At 38.5% G+C, this 25,322-nt stretch overlaps 4 protein-coding genes across 7 annotated transcripts in view; 2 read left to right on the top strand and 2 right to left on the bottom strand.

Moving 5' to 3' along the window:
* Window positions 1-5,838: 5,838 nt before the first annotated feature.
* Window positions 5,839-8,005, bottom strand: LOC125264537 (prostaglandin reductase 1-like). Its single transcript, XM_048183913.1, has 3 exons — window positions 6,724-8,005; window positions 6,234-6,507; window positions 5,839-6,063 (listed from the first exon to the last, which is right to left on the bottom strand). The coding sequence occupies exons 1-3, from the start codon at window positions 6,756-6,758 to the stop codon at window positions 5,959-5,961; spliced, it is 414 nt and encodes a 137-aa protein (XP_048039870.1). The 5' UTR covers window positions 6,759-8,005; the 3' UTR covers window positions 5,839-5,958.
* A 153-nt stretch (window positions 8,006-8,158) lies between these two features.
* Window positions 8,159-16,588, bottom strand: LOC125264533 (prostaglandin reductase 1-like). Of its 2 annotated transcripts, none has more exons than XM_048183908.1 (9): window positions 16,426-16,588; window positions 15,544-15,665; window positions 15,427-15,472; window positions 15,211-15,270; window positions 14,603-14,770; window positions 12,155-12,428; window positions 11,917-12,022; window positions 8,500-8,618; window positions 8,159-8,385 (listed from the first exon to the last, which is right to left on the bottom strand). In XM_048183908.1, the coding sequence occupies exons 1-9, from the start codon at window positions 16,455-16,457 to the stop codon at window positions 8,275-8,277; spliced, it is 1,038 nt and encodes a 345-aa protein (XP_048039865.1). In that variant the 5' UTR covers window positions 16,458-16,588; the 3' UTR covers window positions 8,159-8,274. The 2 variants fall into 2 exon arrangements, with proteins under 2 accessions (XP_048039865.1, XP_048039866.1); XM_048183909.1 differs by lacking the exon at window positions 16,426-16,588 and adding an exon at window positions 15,841-15,987.
* Window positions 16,589-16,604: 16 nt separating this feature from the next.
* Window positions 16,605-22,308, top strand: haus3 (HAUS augmin-like complex, subunit 3). Of its 3 annotated transcripts, none has more exons than XM_048183907.1 (5): window positions 16,605-16,750; window positions 18,389-19,404; window positions 20,283-20,737; window positions 20,834-21,071; window positions 21,745-22,308. In XM_048183907.1, exons 2-5 carry the CDS (start codon window positions 18,436-18,438, stop codon window positions 21,958-21,960), a joined length of 1,878 nt encoding a protein of 625 aa, XP_048039864.1. In that variant the 5' UTR covers window positions 16,605-16,750; window positions 18,389-18,435; the 3' UTR covers window positions 21,961-22,308. The 3 variants fall into 3 exon arrangements, with proteins under 3 accessions (XP_048039864.1, XP_048039861.1, XP_048039863.1); XM_048183904.1 differs by having other exon boundaries at window positions 16,606-16,750; window positions 20,834-21,119; XM_048183906.1 differs by lacking the exon at window positions 16,605-16,750 and adding an exon at window positions 16,799-17,680 and having other exon boundaries at window positions 20,834-21,119.
* A 1,233-nt stretch (window positions 22,309-23,541) lies between these two features.
* poln (polymerase (DNA directed) nu) overlaps window positions 23,542-25,322 on the top strand; it is a 55,545-nt gene continuing 53,764 nt past the window's right edge. The window contains exons 1-2 of the mRNA XM_048183903.1: window positions 23,542-23,683; window positions 23,980-24,073. The gene's annotated coding sequence lies outside the window, so the exon portion shown is untranslated. The remainder of the gene's footprint in view (window positions 23,684-23,979; window positions 24,074-25,322) is intronic.

Genomic DNA, 25,322 nt, shown 5'->3' on the forward strand with positions numbered 1-25,322 from the left:
AAGTTATTCATTTTCAATGAGAGCCGGCGGCGAGAGCGTCTAGGAGAGTTGAAGTCAGGTCAACTTTATGGTACTGAGCTATGACGCGGTTCGGTGGCAACCAATCGGAATGTAGACGTCCTCGCGTGAGAGGATTCTGATTGGTTGCCACATCTTGCCATTTACTTTGACCCTCCCGCCGGCGGCGGTTACAGTACAGAGACAGAGCGCATTTAGTATAATCTGAAAACCACGCCCACCGGGGGAAAAACAATCCAAACCTCTCCATTGACTTTGTATTGCGTGAGGCAGCCTTCTTGTCTTTTCTGACTTATTACAAAAAGCAGAACAATGCATAAAAGCTGCTGTGTGACAAGGTGTACAGCAAACAAGCTAAAAAATCCAGAACTAAGTTTTTATAAGCTGTCGACCCCAAAAAACGAATGTTTAAGGACACAAAAGTGGAGGCAGGCAGTGAAACAGAGCGCAAGTAATATGACCCATATTACTATAAGAAATACACTTGAGGGGAACGTAATCGGCGACAACATATGCTAAACAAATAAACAAAAACAAACCATTCATTATTTTTAACCATGTCAAAGAATTATTTCACCTTTTGCCGATTACGTAAGCAAAGCATATGTCAATGCATTAAATATAAGACACAAGAATAAGGTTTAAGGACGAGTTAAAGAAATATGGGGTGAATGAGTTGAATCTAGGCCTGTTGCACACTGCAAGCGTAAGCAGCGCGTATTTTTTGGCGCCCATTTTAACCAACGGATGCATTCACAGAGGCAGCAGGAGCAGCGCGTAAGCAGCAGTGATCGAAGCGGGGGTTTCGGCGCCGAGTCTATTTTTGCTGCACTGTTGACGCTGACGCTCAATTAAAGTGAAAGCACACATTTGATGGACAAAATAAATATAATTTCACACACAAAGTGTTCAAAATGCATAGAATACGCATGCCTAATGTGTTTTAAGAAGATTTTGAGTATGACAGAAAAGAAAATTAAGAACCAAAAATAACTATATAAGACTTACCCGTATAAACTTGTTTTTAATTATTCAGTTTGGGTTAAAGTATGGTGTATTATAAAAAAAACTAAAGTAAACCAGCCAGAAAATATGATATATATATATAGTTATTACACAGATATGACACAAAGCTTACCTCATTCGTGTGCAGCAATGGATGACAAGAAGCTTTTATTTATTTATTTATATTTATTTATTTATTTATTACGTTTTGTATGAGAATGTTGCCTCCCCATGTTAACAAACTTTCAAGACTCTCAAGTTTATGAATGACCAACTTATAAAAACAAATTTATAGCTGTCTTTGTAAAGAAATGCTCACTTTATATGCAGCTTCGAGCCGCTGCTGCTGTACAAACGCTTGCAGCGTCTCTTGCAATACTCGCGCGTCTCTGCAGCTGCAATGACGGTGTAGTTACGCTCACGCTTGCAGTGTAAAACAGGCGTTCGCTTGTTTCCACTGAGCGGTACGGTTCGGTTCGGTTCGGTACAGTACGCAATTTTTGCCGTTTCCATTGTCAAAAGTTGTGAATGGTACCCACAGCCGGCCCTCCCTATAAGCGAACTAAGCAGCTGCTTAGGGCCCCGCCGCCACCAGGGGGCCCCCAAGAGCGAATTAAATGACAGCTTGATTTTGACATTGCGCGTTCTATCAGTTGCAGTTCTGACGCATCCGTCTCAATACTGTAAAACTTGACGTTCATTTGCAACATATGTTACACTCACAGGACACTGCACTTATTCGCAATCACAAAAGTTCATTATTTTCATGTGCTTTAAAGTTTAAAGCATGGTTAAACATTTCATTCGCGTTTTGTTCTAAACCAGAAGCACGCGCGCACACTAAAAGCCTGTCAAACAGCCTCCGATTAGTGGACTTTATCTTTTGCATACTAATACTGTCATATACACAGAGTTGGTTATGTCTAAAGTGAAAGTAATCAGTTGAGAGAAAATCGGATGCGTTCCGGTCTTAAAGAAACAGAAGCCTAAAGCCCCGGGTATACTTCACTTTCCGCGCTTGGACGCGTCTCGCGCGCAGTCGCGTCCGCGCGTCCTTCAAATGCCTTGTCCAAATAATCACACTTGAGAGCTCGCGCACGCGAGTAAGTGCGCAAGACTGTCCCATATGTAAAAATGCCCAATTGTAGTGCCTTTAGTGCACACTAAACCCACACTACCTTGAATACCGCTTCTGAGCTGTATTCGAGGCCAAGTGTATCCCATCATGCATTATGTTTGGAACCTCACATGCCCCGAAATCGTGAGATGTCAAGGAAAACATACGACTGCAAGTTAAATTAATTAATACATATAGTTTGGTAGTAAAATATAAAGTGTTACGCATTTTATTGATGCAAAGATGTGTGGGATGTGTATTTTGTACATCATTTGCAACTGCTTTTTATTCACTAAGCAGGATCGGAGCAGAAAAATAATGCATCCACCATTGCAAAATAGTTCAGAATATACACCAAGAGAACAAGAAACAAAAACGATGGCGAAGGCATGCTTCTGAGTAATAGTAAACATGCTGCCCTTGTCCTTAAAGGGATAGTTCACCCAAAAATGAAAATTCTGTCATCATTAATTTTACTCACTCTCATATTGTTCCAAACCTGTATTAATTTCTTCTGCTGAACACAAAATAAAATAAGATATTTTGAAGAATGTGGGCATAACCAAACAGTTGGTGGCTTTTTCAAAATATCTTTTATTTTGTGTTCAACAGAAGAAAGAAACTCATACAGGTTTGTAACAATATGAGAGTGAGTGACAATGATGACAGAATTTTCATTTTTGGGTGAACTATCCCTTTAATGTTAATAATATATTTATTATTGTTATCTTCAGTTCTTATAGGTCCATCTAAACTGTTCATTTTATGTAATTATTTAAGTATTTATTTAAACATTGTCCATTCTATACATTTACATTTATATAAAAAGATAAGTTATTTGAACCGAAGGGCCCCCAAATTAAATTCTGCTTAGGGCCCCATCAAAGCTAGGGCCGGCCCTGATGGTACCCTAATTCCGAACCGTACCGTACCACTTTTTAGGACCCTTTCGTTAGGGTACCAGGCAAGCACAATAGTACCGTACCAAAAGGGTGGAGCTACACTCTGTAGAACGTTGATTGGTTGACAGAGAATCGTCACTTGCGCCTGCTACAAGGGGAATGACAACACAAGACACTTCCTTGTGCAATGTAAACCCATTTCTTTAAATGCAGTATCTTTTTGGATGTCATGTTAAAATGTAAGTTATATGTTATGTTTTAAAGTATAATAAAAACATTTTTTTTTTAAAAAGACAACACAAGAGACGCCACACAAATGTGGTTTAGTGCATTGATTATCTTCACTTCATGTAGGATATATAACAAAACAAAACAACGCAGAAAAAAACAACCCTGCCTCTTTTCGTTTTCATTTAAAAAATATTAAACCTATTAATGTGTGGTTCAGGCAATATGTGCATGTACTCTGATTATCTTCACTGTATGTAGCTTATAATAAAATGAAATAAGACAAAACAACCTTCTCTTTTTGTTAAAAGTCAGTTTTAATTATCAATAATAACCATTATAAAAGTATAAGTATAAAGTATGAGAAGCTATACAATAAAAAATAAAGACAAGCAAACAATTCAGTCAAACGTACAGCGGACTGAGTACAATGGTAAAGTTAAATAAATAAAGTTATGAAACTTCACTTTGCCCTCAGCTGAAACGATTTGCCCAGGAACAAATTATAAATTCATGAGACCAAAGATTGTCCGTTATATATAAGATGAATGATATCTTGTTTTTGACCACTACAGAGACATCTCAGCCAGCGGCAAATATCAGAAGGACTAGCTCTCGGCTGGGTACATTAGCACTAAAGTCTATGAGTTTTTTGAATGGGTTTTTGCTAAATCGCCTGAAATAAGGTCTGTGGTTAACAAAACCCCTAAATATTTTCATGTTTTGATCTATGACATAAAACACACCAGTTATAACCCGCTTGTGATTTTTTAAACCTTGATTGTGTCTTAAAAACGGCAGTTGCTAACAAGTTGCTAAAAGGGACTACTTCCTTTGGTGGGGACATTAGACGTCATCATGACAAACAGGACATTTGGACAGCATCTCTCATGAAAAAGTGGATAAGTATTCATAAACAGCGCAGATCATAATCAGCGAGCATGTTTCTAAATAAAGTTGTTTTTTAAATAAATTTACCAGGTAAAGTAGCCCGTATTACACTATATCCTACAAATATCATTACATAGTTTTATTTATTGTTACTTCAGAACTGAAAAGTACAATGACAAAAACAACGGTATGTTAGCCTAGTTTTTTTTTTTTTTTTTTTTTGCTCGCATAGTTTATACAGGTGCTGGTCATATAATTAGAATATCATCAAAAAGTTGATTTATTTCACTAATTCCATTCAAAAAGTGAAACTTGCACATTATATTCATTCATTACACACAGACTGATATATTTCAAATGTTATTTCTTTTAATTTTGATGATTATAACTGACAACTAAGGAAAATCCCAAATTCAGTATCTCAGAAAATTAGAATATTGTGAAAAGGTTCAATATTGAAGACACCTGGTGCTTCACTCTAATCAGCTAATTAACTCAAAACACCTGCAAAGGCCTTTAAATGGTCTTTCAGTCTAGTTCTGTAGGCTACACAATCATGGGGAAGACTGCTGACTTGACAGTTGTCCAAAAGACGACCACTGACACCTTGCACAAGGAGGGCAAGACACAAAAGGTGAATGCAAAAGAGGCTGGCTGTTCACAGAGCTCTGTGTCCAAGCACATTAATAGAGAGGCAAAGGGAAGGAAAAGATGTGGTAGAAAAAAGTGTACAAGTAATAGGGATAACCGCACCCTGGAGAGGATTGTGAAACAAAACCCATTCAAAAATGTGGGGGAGATTCACAAAGAGTGGACTGCAGCTGGAGTCAGTGCTTCAAGAACCACTACGAACAGACATATGCAAGACATGGGTTTCAGCTGTCGCATTCCTTGTGTCAAGCCACTCTTGAACAACAGACGGCGTCAGAAGCATCTCGCCTGGGCTAAAGACAAAAAGGACTGGACTATCCCTGGACTAAGTTATGTTCTCTGATGAAAGTAAATTTTGCATTTCCTTTGGAAATCAGGGTCCCAGAGTCTGGAGGAAGAGAGGAGAGGCACACAATCCACGTTGCTTGAGGTCCAATGTAAAGTTTCCACAGTCAGTGATGGTTTGGGGTGCCATGTCATCTGCTGGTGTTGGTCCACTGTGTTTTCTGAGGTCCAAGGTCAACGCAGCCATATACCAGGAAGTTTTAGAGCACTTCCTGCTACTGACCAACTTTATGGAGATGCAGATTTCATTTTCCAACAGGACTTGGCACCTGCACACAGTGCCAAATCTACCAGTACCTAGTTTAAGGACCATGGTATCCCTGTTCTTAATTGGCCAGCAAACTCGCCTGACCTTAACCCCATAGTGAAGAGGAAGATGCGATATGCCAGACCCAACAATGCAGAAGAGCTGAAGGCCACTGTCGGAGCAACCTGGGCTCTCATAACACCTGAGCAGTGCCACAGACTGATCGACTCCATGCCACGCCGCATTGCTGCAGTAATTCAGGCAAAAGGAGCCCCAACTAAGTATTGAGTGCTGTACATGTTCATACTTTTCATGTTCATACTTTTCAGTTGGCCAAGATTTCTAAAAATCCTTTCTTTGTATTGGTCTTAAGTAATATTCTAATTTTCTGAGATACTGAATTTGGGATTTTCCTTAGTTGTCAGTTATAATCATCAAAATTTAAAGAAATAAACATTTGAAATATATCAGTCTGTGTGTAAAGAATGAATATAATATACAAGTTTCACTTTTTGAATGGAATTAGTGAAATAAATCAACTTTTTGATGTTATTCTAATTATATGGCCAGCACCTGTATGTGGCTATTTCACCGCAGACAGCGATTCGACCACCTGGCTTCATGTTTTTCAGTGCTGCCGTAAAGAAGGGCCCTCCTACCTGGAGAACATCACACACACACACACACACACACACACACACACAGACACACACACACAGATTTCCTTCATTTGAAATGTGAACAATTGTGATATTTTATCTGAGAACTTATAAAAATCATAAGAATATTTGCAGCAGATTTTAAAAAATACACATATAATGATAATTACATTCTCAAAGTAGCAGTCGTATCCTTCAGGTGAAGCTTTCTTCAGCGCTTCCTCCAGTGAGGGGACAGTCTTATAGTTAAAGGCCTGGTCAAAGCCCAGCTCCTTCAGGTATGCCACCTTGTCATCACCTCCTGCTGATCCCACCACCTTGCAGCCTTTGATCTTGCAGATTTGACCCACCATTGCACCTACAGCACCTGCTGCTGCACTCACCAGAACCGTCTCACCAGGCTGTATCTTACACACCTCTTCCAGGCCATACAGAGCTGTTAAACTAGAAGATAAAAGGGATGGGATTGAGACAAATAACTAATATTTTAATTAAAAGAACAAAAGAAGTGCCTAATGATTCTGAATGAAGTGTTAGTTTTGTGTTTGTGTGCTTACTGCTATTGAGACTCAAATAATTATAAAAGACAGCATGATCATGAAACCTTATTTTCTTTCAGTCTATGTGTCGCTGCCTTCATTTCAGTTGTGATTACGTTACCCAGGCATCCCTAAGGAACCAAGGGCCAGGGACATTGGGATGTCACTGGGCCATTCAGATACTATCCGGGTCAAGATGGGCCCGGCTGGACCCTTCGCTATGGTTACAGTGTGTGTCCTCCACCCACAATCAGCAACCACGTAACATCCCTCAGGAAATGCTGGGTCCTTGCTCTTCAGTATTTTTGATTGGCAGTTTGATCTGCCAATCAAACAAGAGTTAAGATATTTATTTGATGATATGAATTGTTGTTTTTGTTCATGAACAGACCTGTTTCCTCACTTGAATGCTTTACGGTTTGACTTAGTAATGCAACATAGCCTAAAGGCTCAAATTTTCTAGTAAATGTGAGTTTCTTTGTTGCTCAGTATGTTTTTCCCACTCATATAAGTGGAGGTGTCTTCATCAGTTGATGCAACTGAAACCACCTTGATGAGTGGCTGAACAACCTGAGCAACAGATCCAGATGCCTAGATGTTTTCTGAAGAATATTACAATATATTATTCAGCATTTTACAATTAATTAGATAGGTTTTCTTTCCCTTTTCACCAAGGAACATGCTTTATTTTCTGTAAACATTCTGTATAGCTGGAATAAATCTATTGTGTATAACTTTGAAATTAGCTCATAACTATGACACTGCATATCAAATCATCAAATCAATGTTATTCCATATTTACCATTAAAATGAAGTCTGTCATTCTAAAATGTATTTAAAAATGCATTCTTAATCAACATACATGCAACACAAAAGCTACTAAAATTTTGTCCTGGATGAAATACATGAATCTTTCCTTTCCCAGGAGATGCTCTCGACTCTCGACTATTTCATAGAGCCACAAGATGTCAGTGTTCACTAAGATATTAAAGGAGACATACATTTGTGTTGTCAACATACGTCACTGCCCAATCCTCAGTGCAGGTCGTAAAAATACTTATTTTTAGCTTTAATTTTTTAAGCTCATGTAAATCCTCTGCGTTTATATCAAAATAACTTTCTTAGAGAACTTGTCTCTTTAGAAACTTCTAAAAAGTTTGTAGCATCAGTCTCTTACTCTCATATTGTTGTTGGAAACTTAAGACTCTTATAAACAGTTAAAAGGGAAGCCTAATCAGATTCAAAAGATAATGGTTAGTTGAAAATATTACTTTTATTGCAAAGAAACCATAAAACTTTGCTTACCGAATTGCATAAGTGTCATAAAAAAAAAAATCTTACTCACTCAGTACATTAATGATTTATACGCTGTTCATGACTCAGCATATTTGTTTTTCTTTTTATGACAGCATTTAGAAATGCTGAATAATTCTGAGCCACAGTCATTTAAGACTTAATAGACATATTTTAATCTTGGCATAAAAATCTTTTATATGTTTATATTAGAAAAAAAAAAATCATATTTGTCCTAGCGGAGAAGGAATATGTGACACTAATTTACAAAAATCATTTTTTTATTTGTAAACCCAAAAAAAGGACAACATTATTAATGCAAAATCTATGCCAAAAATAACATTGTTGTTATAGGAGTAAATCACTGAAGCATTTGACATCAGACTTTAACGACGGCCTTCCCAATGTTTTCCCCCTGGAGCATCCCCATGAATGCAGCGGGCATGTTTTCAAACCCAACAGTGACATGTTCCTTACACTTCAGTTTTCCCTGTAAATCACCAAATCAAGAGAAACTGCATCATTATCCATATATGAATATTAAGATAAAGTTAGTATTAGACATATTTAGATTTTATAGCATTAACCAAACATTCTGATTTACCTCTTGCATCCAGGTCAACATTCGCTTTAGAGACTCCTCATTTTTATGTTCCCACCTGCCCACCAAGAAACCTTCCATTTTCAGCTGCTTAAAAATCATGTGCATGTGTGGATAAGGACCTAAAAAAAAGACATACACATTATCACAGCTGTAAATGAACAAGTGTCTATGTCTACCCAATTCAGCACTCTTACATAAAATGTCTTTATTGACATAAATAAATTGACCTGACTTTGCAAATTCTTGTAACCTTTATACTGTTATTAATGGGTGAGGTACTGTATGTCTCACCTGTCTCTGAATACACCAAATATCATCTACCATGGGCTTTCAATATTGAAATAGTTTTTTGTCCTTAACATTGTAAAAAATATTCCAGGAGATAAGGTATCACCCCAGGTAGGCTACCCCAGAACTGCACATTTTGGATGTAATCGGGTGTTTTAGATATAGGAAAGATGACCTCAACGTGGTTGATGGGCCTCAATTCCAGGGGGCCTAATGCAGATTTAGATTTTATAGTATTAACCAAAGATTCTGATTTACCTCTTGCATCCAGGTCAACATTCGCTTTAGAGACTCCTCATTTTTATGTTCCCACCTGGTCATCAAGAATCCATCCATTTTCAGCTGCTTAAAAATAAATTCTTCATGTCTAATTTTATGCGTCAATAATGGTGACCATACAGGTTTTGCATGATTCACATTGAGGTATTGACTCTAGTGTAAAGGTCATTCAAAGCACCCTCTCCTGAACGGTGTTCGAAATCACTATTCCCTACATTATTCCACTAATATAGTCCACTTGAAGGAGTGAACAAAAAAGAGTGAATTCAGACACTGAGTGCACTGGAACGGCTGCCACTTTTGCATAGTTTCTGCTCGCTGTTTAATAATCATTTGAAACTTAGCAAACTGGAAGCTCCAGTAATAATGAAAAGAATTATCTTGAACTCAATCATAAAAACTAGCATGTATACGCCTTAATTAAACAATTTAATAATCAGTTAAAAAGGAATTTATACCTGTAGGATATTACACTGTTCCCACATTGGACCAGGGATTTGGAAAATGGATGGATGGATGGATGATTAACCAAATTGACCCTTCGCAAAGACCCGTCCCCCTTAGTTACTGTTGCTTTGTCCGACAAGCCATGGCGCTGTCACGCCACACAGAGGGAAAAATACATTGTGGAGCAAAGAGGACACTGACAACACGTCGACAGACAAGACAGAGCAGGTTACTTATTATATTAAACAAAGTCCCAGCTTTCAAATTGTGTAATCTTTTAATAAATTCGAACAATAAAAAACGTTTTGTGGCTCTTTAATGTGTCGCGAATGCTGTACCGCCTCAGCTCAAATCATCTCTTCTTGCTAGTTAACTTATAGCATCAAATAAACATGAATGAACATGAGAAGGAATGTTGTTTCAGATGTGGATAGACGTAAATACACACCATTTTTCAAGTTTAAGTCCACCGAGGTTAATCTTGTAACTCCTGACTGCTTTGTCGGACAAAATGGCGGATTCGGCGTTTAGATTGGTTAGATCGCTTGTCAATCAAACTCCTGGTGAAGGGTCAATTAACTAGGGCCATCTTCTTGCGGGACGCGGGAATTCATTCGGCACAACCCTCACAGTGCATTATGGTTATTCTATGGCCGTTGAGTTTACATCAGTTGTGCATTTGTTATTGCAATGCATTATGGGATTGAATGAGTGCACTCGATAACGTCCACTATGGTTTCAGACACCACTACAAATGGCTGTCCTCTCAAATAGAGCCCTAGTTTACCCAAAAATAAAAATTTGCTGTTAATTAACTCACCTTCAGGCCAAGATGAAGGTGACCTTTTAGCTTCAGTAGAATAGTAAAGAAGATTTTTAGCCATGGTCCTCAATGATTCATATAAATGGAAGTCAATGGGTGCCATCACTTTGAGATTCATTGACGATACATTGAGGTCTTAAGAAGCAAAATGATCAGTACTGTGCATTCCAAACGGGATATATTACCCTCCGAAGGGCACTTCGGAGTGAAAATAATCATGGCCGCCATATTGAAGGGTCGTTCCAAACCGAAGTGCTCAAAACTGGCCACTTCAAAGGGCCCTTCGGAATGAAGGATTTCGAAGAGTACAACTGATGGACACTTCGGGCCCCCATGATCCTTTGCACAGAGAAGTTGTTTGGCATCAAAGAATGGGTACAGGAGGCTCGGAGTAAATGTATGTATGGTATTTTTCTATACTACTGTAATATTTATACGAGGTAGATTTGGTACATTATTATGGTCAAAATGATATTGTACTTCAACAATACTTAACAGCTCCCTTTATCAGTCCATTCAAATGTTTCAAATAAATAGACACAATATACATTATATTTAATGCAAATAAATAAATAATCTATCGTTAAACAAAATGCGTGTTTTTTGGGGGTTAACCAGCATACAAAATATGTGACAACGGCGCCTCCTTGATTGTCTCGTTAAGATGACGCAGAAGTGCATTCCAAAAGAATAGTTTTTTTGACCCCTACACCCTTCATCCCTTCGAAGCGCTCACTCTGGAGGGTAAACCCTTTGAAGGGATTAGGGCATAGGGATGAGCCCTTCCGAATGGAACGCAGTGTTACACAGCTTTCGATGTTCGTAATGCTGGTGAACACACACCCTACCTCTCTGTAGTATACAAACAGCGCAAGCTCACGTGTGAGGTCGCTCCCATGCATACTTCATTATGCGACAGGAAGCTTGTGCTCCAGACTGTTGTGAACGCGGTCAGGGTCATTTGCCAGGGCTGTGAATTAAAGGGAAAAATGTTGGAAATAATGTTCAGCATAGATCGATCGTTTAGCTTCTTAAGACCTCAATGTATTGTCAGGAGCCACGGGTATTAATTTTGTTTTGTCTGCATATGTTTTTTTTTTATCTCAAAGTGACGGCACCCATTGATTTCCATTATATGAATCACAAGGACCATGGTTTCAGCTAAAAATTGTCTTAACTGTTCTTGGATGGACTGAGGGCAAGTAAATTACCAGCAATTTTTCATTTTTGGGTGAACTATCCCTTTAAGTCAATAGGGAGCGATTTCGGACACAGCCCAGGTTAACAACATCATGAGAATCAAACACATTAATCCCCGGTTTCACAGACAAGGCTTAAACTAGTCCTAGACTAAAATGCATGTTTGAGCTGTTTTAACTGAAAGAAACTTGTACTGATATATCTTAAAATATGTCACTGCCATTGTTTTGTCTCAAGATGCACACCAGAAATGGTGTTTCTAGTACATTTATACTAGACTGTACATTTATAAAAGTTACTTAAATATCCTAATTGAACCAAGACCTAATCCTGGCTTAGCCTAAGCCCTGTCTGTGAAACTGGGCCAAAGAGACACAAACCTGTTTGTGGGGTGGTGTCATTGTACAGTGATATTCCTCCACAAACAGCAATGCGCCCAAAAGCCTTCATCTGTGGAATAGCAACACTCGAAAAAGGGCCACCCACCTAGAAACCAAACCAAAACAATGAATAATCAAAGTTGTCTTTTTAAAATGAAAAAGGTCCTCAAAAAGGTATTGTTATTTGTGAGTTAGTATCAGAAAATGTATTAACCTACTAGTATCAATCAGTTCTTACATTCTCAAAGTAGCAGTCGTATCCTTCAGGTGAAGCTTTCTTCAGCGCTTCCTCCAGTGAGGGGACAGTCTTATAGTTAAAGGCCTCATCAAAGCCCAGCTCCTTCAGGTATGCCACCTTGTTATCACTTCCTGCGGAACCCACAACCTTGCAGCCTTTAAGTTTGGCAATTTGACCGGCTACAGAGCCCACCGCCCCTGCGGCTGCATTCACCAGTAAGGTTTCTCCTGATTTGATGGCACAGACCTCCTCCAAACCGTAGAGTGCAGTCAGCCTGTGGTGCACAGTTATTTATTATCAGTAATGTATCCTTTTATCATATACAATTTGATTTCTTTGTGGTGCCTCAAATAAAAGATCAAGTACAATTTGTAAATGAGTTGAAACAGGATTGCATCAAAATTGAGGTCCGTTCAGACCAGGAATGATAACTATAAAGATAACTATATAAGAAACCACAAAAGCACACAATAACATTCTGGTTTTTATAAGTGTGTGCTGTGGTAAAGTCTGCCGCTTCAAATGCTTGAGCATTTTGACACTGGATAAGTTCTGATTGGCTGTCAATGTTTCTATCCTTCATCAACTAAAAAAAAGAAAAAATAAATTGCAAAAAAATCTGAAAGTGATTCCTAAAATATCGTTCCTCTATGTCGCTTTCATTATAGTTGTGGTGTGGACTTCCCTATTCTTATAGAATCAGAACGATTATTAAAACTTTTTATTACGTGGCTCTGTTGAACACTTGATTCTAATTGGTCATTCGCACCATCCAGCGGTATGTTATCCCCTGATAACAACCGGTAAAAACTGATAACACAGGTTCATCCGGGTAACTGAACACTGAAGCCAGCACTTTACGCTTGCTAGGAAAGTTTTGCGTTTGGTGAGCTAATAAAATAGTTACAGACAGCTCGACTTATTAACTGCTTATCTCCTGAACTGACATTTTCTTTAGCACGATATACAGCGCAAACTCCGCCTTACAGTCAATTTCACTGGTTAAGGTTAGGATGTAGGGTAGGGTTAGGGGTTAGAATTTGAAATCAGCACTGTGATTGACATGACCAATAAAATCTTTAGAAACGGCTGTGGGGTGGAGTTTGCGCTGAACAGGGCTGCGTTCAGCCCTGACAAAACGTTGCAAAACGTTTTTTAAATGGAAACGGTGGTGCGTTGAACACCCTGTTCTGATGACGCAAGTGTTGACTATGGCAGTTGAGAAGGCCATTCTTTGTGTTCTTTTTGAAGAATTTTCAGAGCCTGATGAAATCGGTATAAATACGTGTTTAAAAAAAACGCTTGATGTTATGGTCACTGCCCTTGCCGACCAGAATAAAAGAGAACATCCCAACATCGAGTGAAGGGATTTGTGGAAACCTCTAATTATGATACAACATTTGCCTATGAGACAAACATTTCAGGTGAAGGATAATCCACTTCTTACCTCCGAGACTGTGCTGATCTATATTATTTTTATAGTGATTATTAGGCTTATCATTATTGCTGATCACTGTTGTTGTGTTATGATTGTAATATTTACCATTATATAATCAGAGGAAAATAGAAAAGTTTATTAAAGTGTCACTTCACAATACAATAGCAAAATATATAAGTATAGTATTTTTATGTTACATTAATACCCATTGTGCGAGCTGTCTCTTTAATGCCGCATGGTTTATATACATCTTGCCGCTGATTGGGCTGACATCTCTGACACACCCACCAAACAAGAGAAAACGTATCTCAAACCTGTTGCACATCATTTCCAGGAAACATGTCATTCAACCCGGAAAACGTGTGCACCGGTTTGAGCTTGAACATGCCCCTGGATTGGGGGGAAAATTCAAACGTGTGTCATGTGCCTGTCGGTCTATGGGAGGAAGCCATGCCCTATTTTGGAGCTCCCAGCCCATTTTAGAGTTCCCACCCCCATTTGGAGATTTCCAGGCTGCATCTATACCCTTCTCACAGTTAAATGTCTGTCTAGTTTAAACTTGCCGCCTGCTAGCAACTTCTTTCTCAGCAGAAGCTTCGTGTTTAAAGAGCTAATAAAATATTTAGACTCAGATCAATATTTCATGTATAATTATTTACTTATGTGGCAAGTAGCCGTGTAATTTTTTCTGCTTGAAAATCTTACATCCTGCATTGTCGAATGCCTCCTGTTTAAGTTATGCTTTCTTTTTATTAACAGTCAGAAATGAACACAATCCATTTGCTATTGACCAAAAACACTTCTGAGAACATGTTTAAAAGTGATCCAAAACAAATCACACTATGCAAATTATGTTGGCAACAAATGTTTGTTGCGTAAAACCAGACGTGAATTACGAAACACATCAGATAACGACTAGTATATCACAGTGGATTAAGCCTTTGACCTACCTTTACAAGGCCATTTGGAAAAGAAACAATTGTAAGTTTGAAAGAAGCAGTGGGTTTTACCCTGGCATGCCCATGGCTCCGATGGCATGGGAGAGGGGGACATCTTGAGGCCAGTCATCCCAGACTTTGGTGAGATCACTCCCATCTGACACAGTATGTGTTCTCCAACCACATCGACCAACCACATGGCAGCCCACAGGAAATGAATGATTATTACTTTTAATCACCCTATAGTCAAAATAGAAGAAGTAATGTTTTTTTTTTTTTATTTGAAAGTGGTTTATAAACCACCAACTCCAATATAATTTATAGTCGGTATGAAACTAAAGTTGTGATCATCTTTTCTTCCCTACTATGACATATAATTAAGTGAAACAACTTGTTGAACAAGACAAAAAAAAAAAACTAGGGTGGGACTTGATTTTATCCATCAGGAACTGACTTAAAAAAGAGAGGTGTTGTCCCATTTAAAAGAAACACTGTATAAACATAAACTGGTTTTAACTGGTCTCTTTAAGTATGCACACTTTAATTTTTAACATCTTGACATCTTGATCTAACTAACTGACTAACAGTCAGTGATGGTAAATGCATTTCTTTTCCATTTCACACTGACTTAATAATCATGGTTTATTTTGTTATCTTGATGAAAGGTATCTTTATTTTACTTGGCAACTTGAGTTCCGATCATCACGTCTCCTTCTTGCATTCGAACACGACTGTATGGTCTAGAAGAAATTAAGAAGATAAAATTGCATATTTAGAGGAAATGAAAATGAATGCCATTTTTACACAAATCAAACGAGGATCAGTATGACTTTACTGCATGTCATCAGGCCCTTAAATGCAGATATTAGTGCACTTATTACAGCTTTCTCACTCACCGCATGTAAGGGTCCACACTAAGGAACAGTGCCTCCAAAAGAACCTCTGAAGAACAAGAATGGGATTCAGTAGAACAAATATGGAAAAATATAATATTAATTTTAAAGAGCACAAACCTCCATCTTTGGGCTCAGAGAGCTGCTCTAGTTTAAGCTCAAAGTCAGAGTCTTTGGGAAAGCCCTCAAAGTGCTTCTTCAGAACCCAGGATTTGGCTTGAGCCATTGTTCTTTGTTGGGGACTGTAGTAGAAGTAAACGACAATAATATTACATACATAAGTTAACACATGCAAACTGTAAACATAAAGTATTGTAAAGTTAATTTTCAAAACAACAGATTGTGTTCAACGAAACGCAGTTGATTTGCTCACACATCGCATCAGCAATAAAGAAAAGTATCTCCTAGTATTCATACCCTTTAATGCTATGTAGACGAATATACTCGCTGGTGTTGCGCACACAGTAGAGATCTATCCCACAGCCCAGTCACACACAGCTACATTCTTGGCTGAATCTCGATCAGGTGACATTTTGCATTTATCTGATTGGCCGACTAGCTTTTTCAATCATTTTCAATGAAGAGGCTTCTGATTTTTTCCCAGTAATTCCAAATCTATACATTTTTATACAGTTTTACGCTGCATTATAATTTTATAATTTAATTTTTTTATAAATTTATTTTATAAATTTATAATATATTTTTAACTTCTGTGGCTATAAATAAGCTTTTGAAATAATGTAATTCAAGAAACCACCCCGTTGTGGATCTTGAAATCGCAAAGATATCAAAACAATGCAAGGGATATGGTGGGATGAACGATCTGGTAAAAACAATATTGTATAATAGTATTCAGATTACAGACGGCTCAAAAGATCCAAATGCAGGAAAGACGGGAGCAGCACTATATATATTACATTTTCAGAAATCAATATTAAAAAGAACATTAGATCATTTAGCAGTTTACACTGTGGAACTTTTAGCTATTTTACTAGCACTCACGTGGAGGAGGTTGGGCCTAACCAATATATCATCTGTTCGGACTCAATGGCATCGTTAATAAGTATTGCAAATTGCAAATATGTCTGTAGGCCTGACTTGATTTATGAAATATCTATATATAAACGTCTAAATCCGCATTGAAGCGCCACACCCTAAACAGTTGGTGGCGGTAATGCACCAAATTGTTATGCCAACCGCCAATAAATTTAAAGAAGAAGAAGAGAAACGACCCCCCACCCCCACGTCATGTGACGAAAGCAAGCGCGGGTAATTCGGAAGTAACGCGAGACAGACTGCGATACATCAAAACGGTCCTGTTTTCGAGGTAAGGATATTTTTAAATACTGATTTATGACATACATGTCAAAGTCGGTTTTAACTGAATTGTGGCAAATGTATTACCTCAGCTAATCTGCAAGCATGGTAAATTATCTTGACACAAATAGCTCGTTTTTAACGGCTCTTGAGATTCAAAATATTGTACGTTATTCATCTGTTATTCTGAGGTTAAAGCTAAAGCAACTTTAGCTGTCTTTGAGGTATAATGACCGAGTCGTGTCTGAAACTTCTGGTTAAGTGACAGATCGTTGATGGGTATTATCATTTGAATATATATTCATCTTTTTAAGTGTGTTTTGTTATCAGTTAGTGTGTTGGTCACAGGCGTTTTGTGGAAACTGCTTTTTCCAAATCTGTTTTTCACAGAACATATCAGGCTAAATCACCACAATATGTGTAACTGTTTATGGGTCAATGACATGACGTGCATATTTTTGTGTCCAAGTGCATAATTTCATTTTTAATAATTTGATAAATTCATGACATATATCACTTTATTCTATAAAACCTATTTAGTTTGAATTCACATTAGTACGTTTAAATGCGTATTATTTTATGTGTTGCTATCTTAAACCCCCAAAATGTTAAGTGGTGCAACTGTCCAAACAAATGAACAGATGAGAAGACTATTTAAAATAGTGTCTTAATAATAAAAAAGTTAAAAACTAAAGACTATGGCAATATTTTATGTTTGAAACCTTTCATATAAACAAATTTTATAAATATCAGTGTCTTTTTATTTTTTATAAAGCTGTTGACATAATTGAAAAGCTTTTGTCCAGCAGTTTGAATGCCAGGGTGGCACAACTGCAAATTTGACACTTCTATTATGAATTGACAAGGTAATAACAGTAAACATGATAATGCATCACCTATTCTAGAGGACTCCAACTGATCCTTGTGGCCGAGTGAAAAGGTTTGTACATCTCTCTCAAATACTGGTTAAAAACTGCTCATATCAAGTATGGTAGGTTTTTTGTTCATCCTTCTGAGATTGTCACCATTTGTAAAACTGAATGTTTCAAGATGTAGGAAATCCAACATTTGATAGAAATCACTTTTATTTAAAAATAAAAAAGACATGAATTACCACTATAACCAACAGATGGCAGCAGAGGAGCATTTATTGTCTCATAATAGCCAGCTTCTGTAATAGCTATTTTTTCACTTTTGAATAAATATTAAACATTATAAAATCACTAAGTTTAAAAATACATTTTTGTCAAGGTGATGTATGAAGTACTCACAAAAGGAAAAGCAACTTTTCTTGTGAAATGAATTAAACAGAAAGTGAGCACAACGCTCTCCCTTTATAACCACAGAAGCTGTCAGTCAGTGCAGCGCAAGCTTAATGATTTTGCCACACTTGTGAAAACACATTTTATTCAATTAATCTAACAAAAGTGTACAATAAATCTTTAATTTAGAGTGTGTTGACCCCTTTTTTTTATATATATATATATATATATATATATATATATATATATATATATATATACACGAAAGTGTGAAAACTGATGGTTGAATTGAATTTTGCCAAGGAGGAACACTGAGTTGGGCCTCCTTTTGTGAATGCATATAATAAGTCAGGCTTGCAATAATGTCCTTTGACTATCTGCCTTAGGATAACTGAATATATCTGAAGTGTGAGCCGAGTTTGCATAAGCAGACATGCTGGATGGGGCTCAGTTCGTTGAGGCATTGTCACGTTTGGGTTACCCACGGGCGTCTATTCTGAAAGGTTCTGAGTTTGACTGGTTATTTGACACCGCACCGGATAACCTGCACCTTTTACGTGTCGTCTGCAACCGCCTGAACCGCAGCAATGTTCTAACGCCAGAAGAATTGCAAGCGTACAAGGCACTCCAGGAGACCAGGAAGCCTATCTTGGATGAGGCGACACTAGCTGAGTTGCTTAAAACCTGTTTGCCTGTGGATGGAGGTGTAGGGTCACAGGGCTGTTCTGTGCTGGGTGGTGAGGGAAATGTAACAATTGAGGACCTTGAGACAGAACTTCAAGCTCTCCGCAAGGAAAAGCAGCTAAAACAACGGAGACTCAACAAGCTGCAGATGCTAGCTACCAACTGGGGTGCAAACTCCTCTGCATCCCAATCACTGCTGCAGGAAGGAGGCAATGTGGTAAAAGATGCCAACTCTGCCTTGGCAGCTGAAAATGCATACACCAACTCAGCAGTAGAGAACTTGTCAAAGGAGACCACCAAACTGGCTGGCTTTTTCCAAACCAGCCTAAGGAGTAAAGATGGAGCAGCTCCACCTTTAGTTCCTCAACCTGGGATCCCTGTACTCCTCTCTCAGTTGTCTCTAGAGTCGTTCCTCCAGCAACAAGAGCAATTCACCAAAGTGCTGGCTGCCTACACTCAGCGTCAATTCTTTCAGGGCATCTCAGACATGATGGAGACCTCCACTTTCAATCGCTGGCAGCTGACAAATTTGAGCTGCTGCAGTGAGAATGAGGAAGAAGAGGGTGAGGGACTAGTGGAGCTCAGGAAGAAAGAGATGGCACGACTGCAGTGGGCATATATAGTGGCCCAGTACCAGCTGGTGAAAGAGAGGGCAGAGGAGCATGGTGACAAGGCAGCAAAAGAGTGGCTCATCCAGCGAATGAACAGCAGCACAGAGGTAAAAAACATTTTACTTATGTTGATACTTCTGGCAGCTATGCATTTCCTTGTTTGGTCCTTAATTTTTTCAAGACCAAGTAAAGTTGACCAGAAGCAAAGACTGTACATATACACTATGCGAAAGTTTGGGGTCAGTAAATTTGTTTTATTTATTTTTTTTACTTTTAAGAAATGAATGCTTTTCAGCATGGATGCATTCAATTGTGACAGTAGATACATTCATAATATTACAAAAGATTTCCGTTTTAAATAAATGGTGTTCTTTTGAACTTTCTATTCATAAAAGTGTCCTGAAAAACAATTAATCATGGTTTCAATAAAAATATTAAGTAACACAACTGTTTTCAACATTGTAAATAAATAATAAATGTTTTTTGAGGACCAGATCATGTGACACCGGAGACTAGAGTAGTGATGCTGAAAATTCAGATTTACAATCACAGGAATAATATATATATATTTAATTAGAAAAATGTTATTTTAAGTTGTAATATTTTGCAAAATTACTTTATTTTTGGTCAAATGAAAGCATCCTTGATGAATAAGAAGACTTCTTTCAAAGATGTAAAAAAAATCTTACCAACCTCAATCTTTTGAGAGTAGTACTAATTTATTTTATTAAATTTAAAAACTTAGTTAAATAATTTGTAATTATATTTAGATCATAGCTGACATCCATTTGTGATGGATGTGTGACTGCAAGTAGATGTGTGAAACAACATTTTAACCGCTATTGTAACATGCTCAAGCAAATTTGGCTGTAGATAAACGCACTGTGCTAGGAGAAGAAACTTGTGCATGTGACGTTTAATGAGACATTTGTGTCCCTTGAATTGAGTATACCTATAAATGTTTCTCATTTTCTCCCTCTCGTAGTCTCTGTGCTACTCAAAGGTGAGCAGGCCTGAGCCTGATCTACGCTCTGAGATCATCTCAATTCAGTCTGAAATTCAGTCTCTTATGTTAGACCCAGTCCGCTCTGCATTACGAGACTGTGCCCGCCTCCTTAACATCCCCGTGGTGCGTGGTGACCTCGCTCTTCAAGTAGCCAGGCAAAATTACTACACCTCCAGGCAAAGTGAAATTCGTGACCAGCTTCTCCGTCAGAAGACCTTCTTCGAACTTGTGCGTCTGGCCCAGGATGCAGAGCTCCTTAGGGGGAAGAGGGTGATGGGGCAGCTTGATGAAATAGTGAAGCGGCTGGAGGGGGCAGCAGAAGCTGCTACTCAAAGAGAAAACACTTTGACACAACCTCACTTGACCCAAGTCCCCTATCTTGGTCCTAATGCTAAACAACAGATCATGAGCTCCAAGGACACAGCCTTTAGCAGGTAGCCCACCATAAGTGGCGAGAGTTTTAATTTACAATTTTGTACCGTGTATTGCAGGTTGAGTTTGTAAGACTATATGCTGTGTTCATCCTTCAGGTTGCTGCAGATGCTCGAGATGGGTAAGGCCTCCATGGAAAGAGAGGATCCATTCCAAACCTACGGTAGGCTGGAAACAGCAGCCTCCAACCTACAGGAGCATCTGATCACTGTACAAGAGGCTTTGGATGGGGCCAGACGAGAGCAAGCCTTTACTGGAGCTCGGTTAGAACATGACCGAGATGCGCTCGACCAAGTGGCTTACTCTGACATTGTGCAGCCTCTCCTGAGGCCGCAGGTATGTGCTACAGCCACACCTGCACTGGAGCTCTGCCCTCATGCACAGGTATGTCTTTCTTTTTTCTCAACCTCGCCGCCATTTTCTACATCATTCGTTGTGAATCCCAAGAAACGTGAGCAGATTTATTTGTCAGTATTCATGGCTTGTAAAAAGCATGCACCTCTCATCATTGTTTGGTGGTGGATTTTTCTGCACAATAATTTTGTTTTGTTGTTGTTTTAAGACTTGAAAATTGTCAATGGCTTCTGCTTTCTTTCCTGTCACTGCAACACCTCACTGTCTGTGTCTGTGAAACACATTTTATTGGACTGTGATTGTTCTAGTTCTCTAAGAACAGTTCTGTTCTGCTGACACCCTTGAAAAGCTTTTTAACAAAGTTAGTCCAGAAACACTTTTAGAGTTTAATTAAAAAATGGATCTTAGACTTTAGTTGTTTTATCATTTTTATATTTGAACCTAGATTGGCCATGAAAATAGTTGTGGAAGCTTGCATGATTTCTCCTTTTAACTTCCCATTTTAATACTAAATTAAAATGAGAAGGAAATTTAATTGAAAAGATTACCTTATTAGCAGTGAATTAAAACCTTGCATGCACAGAAAGTAATCAGTGTTCATTAGGAGTTTAAACCCTCTCCGTCTGACTTGTTCCAACCAACTCTCTCTGTTTAGGAGCTCACAATTGTTCTAGATGAGCTGGAGGTCAAGCAGAGGACCTTGTACACACTTCTTCAGGACATAGTTGGGGACTTGAAGGCCAAACGAGGGAGACTTGAACGCAGTGCCTCCCTGAGGAGGGAGAGGGAACTGTATGTTTATTTCCATCTGGACCCAAGACTGCTCAATAGAGCAGTGAGAGATATAGAGGCTCAAGCAGGGCTTATGTAGAATCAGATCTCTACACCAGCCAACATATACAGAGGTCCCTGCTGCAAAAATAAAAAATATGGATGACTGAGAAATTAATGTTAAATGCAGATTAGGACATGGACCATTGTTGCTTCTGTGTTGTGGAACTCCATAGATCTTATATTCTTATGTATTATTCTTTATTTCTGCTATCTGCTAAAAGTTAATGTTCTTTAGTTGTCAAATTTGTGTTCAGTGCTTACAGTTGCACATTAATTTGCATTTGTACTTTTGCAAATGTGCCACACTTTGTATAAATCATGGTGCTTATATATTTTTGGTGATTAACAGTTATGTCTTTGTGAATAAATATCATTTGTAATTTCAGTGTTTGAGCAAATATTTTTGTGTGTGTGTTTCAATGCGATTTTTTTTTTTTTTTTTTTTTTTTTTTTTTTGCTTCAACGCATTTAAGACTTTCATTTCATTAAAAGACCACCAGAAAAACAACAGCCGACTAGGTGTATTATCTTTTAATAGATCTGAGTTGACTGACAGACATTCGAACAATAGATTTCCACTCATACATTTTGTAGTAGAAGAGTATGACAGCAGTGTTGCTTGTGCACATTTGATCCCTTTACTGTCAGATTTCAATCCAGCACCTCTTAGATCGCACTGCTATTTTTCTTCATATGTATCTACAGGATTAAGACAGACTAGAAGAGCAGGAAATAAGATGGAGAGCTACCTCTGCAGCAGTCTGAACACAACTCCTCTCTCTGCAGCTGCACAGAGCATCATAGCAGCCCTTCAGGTCCAGTATGTGCACAGAGGAGAAAGAAGCAGAGCTAGTGAGTTAGAAACAGAACATTCTAACAATATTATTAACTTGAGGCTTGTTATGGCTATTAGGAGGTTGAATGTTGCTGGTTTTGTTCACATTCAACTGGTAAATTCTAATTTTTATGCTAAGCTTGATGCCTTCGAAAGAATGATTTGCTTCACAAACAGGTTTTAAAAATGAGTTAAATATTTTTCTGTCTGAGGCAATCTGTTAAATCATTCAAAATTACAGCCTTGACTTGTAGAGGGTTCAGACTGTCTCAGCATCAAGGCAGAGATGACAGAAATCAAGAGTTGTACACAGGGAAAAGTGGGTGAGTAATATGTGTTTTAGAAATGTTCTGCACATACTGAGCCAACAGTAATTTATACATTATTTTCATAACCGCAAATAAAATAATTTGACTGATTTGCTGATTGTCTTTATTTTGAACAAATTTACGTTGATAGTATTTATTCTCTGATCATGTAATCGTCTGATTCATGTGTTCTTTCTCTCTTTAGAGACTTGGACTTAAATAGTCTGGCAGAAGATTCAAACCACTTTAAGCTAAGGGATGTGACCAGTAATGAGAGGTTTGCACTCTACTATGCTGGTGATATCATAAATATAATGTCCTTCATATACCGGTAGCACAGGGAGAAAACGGTTTATGCTTGTTCCACTTTACTAGTGTGGAGAGCCCTCAGACTAAACCAGATGTTATGACAGAAGCAGAGATCCATAAACTGACCTTCAGTAAGAGGAGATGGATTCAACCAGCAAGCCCCACTGAAAAAGGCCCAGTAGGTTGTAATCAACATGAGGCTCCCCCAGTGAAGAAGATCAGCTTTAGCCAGCTTACGTTGCTTACTAACAACTGTCATCCAGCATCCGAAGAAGAGTGCAAAAGGATTGATATTGTGGACAATCAGGGTAAGAATGGACAGATAAACCAATTTTGGAGCTGTCAATCAGGGTTGACGGAGAAAGATAATGGTGATTCTGTTTGTGAGGAAATCTCAAAAGAGGCCAGAGCTGCCAAAGCTGTGTTCAAACAAGTGCAGTATAATAGTTTTATATCTAATGCAGAGAAACCAACATCTAAATATAAGGATCTGGAGACCAGCCATTGCTGGCAAGATAGTAGAAACTCTGAATTGTCAGCTCCAGTGGAAAGTTGTGCACATGCCAAAAGATGTGGGAGCATCTCTCTCCTTGAACGTGTGCAGGACACACCTGTTAGGTCAGGTGAAATACTGGACACAGTAAGGGAGAAAGAAGACAGCGACTCTGAAAGACGCGATATTATCAAGAGCAGAACTAGTAAGTGCAGTGCTTGATGGGCTACTAGACAATACAAATACATTACATATTCTTTATATTGCAGTCCTTATGTCACATGACTTAACAAGTAAGATATACTTCCAGTGTTTCTGCTTTAACTAGGCTGAAAATGTCTGATCTGCAAACAAATTGATCTTGTGAACCAGTTCTTTGTCAAACCAATTTCAGAGTTTTATCAAGATAATTATTAATAATTTGCAGATATACAGTGGGTACGGAAAGTATCCAGACCCCCTTAAATTTTTCACTCTTTGTTATATTGCAGCCATTTGCTAAAATCATTTAAGTTCATTTTTTTTCCTCATTAATGTACACACAGCACCCCATATTGACAGAAAAACACAGAATTGTTGACATTTTTGCAGATTTATTAAAAAAGAAAAACTGAAATATCACATGGTCCTAAGTATTCAGACCCTTTGCTCAGTATTTAGTAGAAGCACCCTTTTGATCTAATACAGCCATGAGTCTTTTTGGGAAAGATGCAACAAGTTTTTCACACCTGGATTTGGGGATCTTCTGCCATTCCTCCTTGCAGATTCTCTCTCCAGAGATGCTCAATTGGGTTTAAGTCAGGGCTCTGGCTGGGCCATTCAAGAACAGTCACGGAGTTGTTGTGAAGCCACTCCTTCGTTATTTTAGCTGTGGGCTTAGGGTCATTGTCTTGTTGGAAGGTAAACCTTCAGCCCAGTCTGAGGTCCTGAGCACTCTGGAAAAGGTTTTCGTCCAGGATATCCCTGTACTTGGCCGCATTCATCTTTCCCTCGATTGCAACCAGTCGTCCTGTCCCTGCAGCTGAAAAACACCCTCACAGCATGATGCTGCCACCACCATGCTTCACTGTTGGGACTGTATTGGACAGGTGATGAGCAGTGCCTGGTTTTCTCCACACATACCGCTTAGAATTAAGGCCAAAAAGTTCTATCTTGGTTTCATCATACCAGAGAATCTTATTTCTCACCATCTTGGAGTCCTTCAGGTGTTTTTTTAGCAAACTCCATGCGGGCTTTCATGTGTCTTGCACTGAGGAGAGGCTTCCGTCGGGCCACTCTGCCATAAAGCCCCGACTGGTGGAGGGCTGCAGTGATGGTTGACTTTCTACAACTTTCTCCCATCTCCCGACTGCATCTCTGGAGCTCAGCCACAGTGATCTTTGGGTTCTTCTTTACCTCTCTCACCAAGGCTCTTCTCCCCCGATAGCTCAGTTTGGCCGGACGACCAGCTCTAG

This window comes from Megalobrama amblycephala, linkage group LG3 (genome assembly GCF_018812025.1).
Source record: "Megalobrama amblycephala isolate DHTTF-2021 linkage group LG3, ASM1881202v1, whole genome shotgun sequence".
Classification (NCBI taxonomy): Eukaryota; Metazoa; Chordata; class Actinopteri; order Cypriniformes; family Xenocyprididae; genus Megalobrama; species Megalobrama amblycephala.

Excerpts from the sequence above, each read along its gene's own strand:
- LOC125264537 (XM_048183913.1), bottom strand. The coding sequence starts at position 6,758 with ATGTCCCTGGCCCTTGGTTCCTTAGGGATGCCTGG. Across the intron at positions 6,508-6,723 it reads GGTTCCTTAGGGATGCCTGG|TTTAACAGCTCTGTATGGCC; the intron begins GTAACGTAATCA and ends TTTATCTTCTAG. Across the intron at positions 6,064-6,233 it reads ACGACTGCTACTTTGAGAAT|GTAGGAGGGCCCTTCTTTAC; the intron begins GTAATTATCATT and ends GATGTTCTCCAG.
- LOC125264533 (XM_048183908.1), bottom strand. The coding sequence starts at position 16,457 with ATGATATATTGGTTAGGCCCAACCTCCTCCAC. Across the intron at positions 15,666-16,425 it reads TTAGGCCCAACCTCCTCCAC|TCCCCAACAAAGAACAATGG; the intron begins GTGAGTGCTAGT and ends CTTCTACTACAG. Across the intron at positions 15,473-15,543 it reads CTCTGAGCCCAAAGATGGAG|AGGTTCTTTTGGAGGCACTG; the intron begins GTTTGTGCTCTT and ends CTTGTTCTTCAG.
- haus3 (XM_048183904.1), top strand. The coding sequence starts at position 18,436 with ATGCTGGATGGGGCTCAGTTCGTTGAGGCATTGTCACGTTTGGGTTAC. Across the intron at positions 19,405-20,282 it reads GAATGAACAGCAGCACAGAG|TCTCTGTGCTACTCAAAGGT; the intron begins GTAAAAAACATT and ends TCCCTCTCGTAG. Across the intron at positions 21,120-21,744 it reads AGCTCTGCCCTCATGCACAG|GAGCTCACAATTGTTCTAGA; the intron begins GTATGTCTTTCT and ends CTCTCTGTTTAG.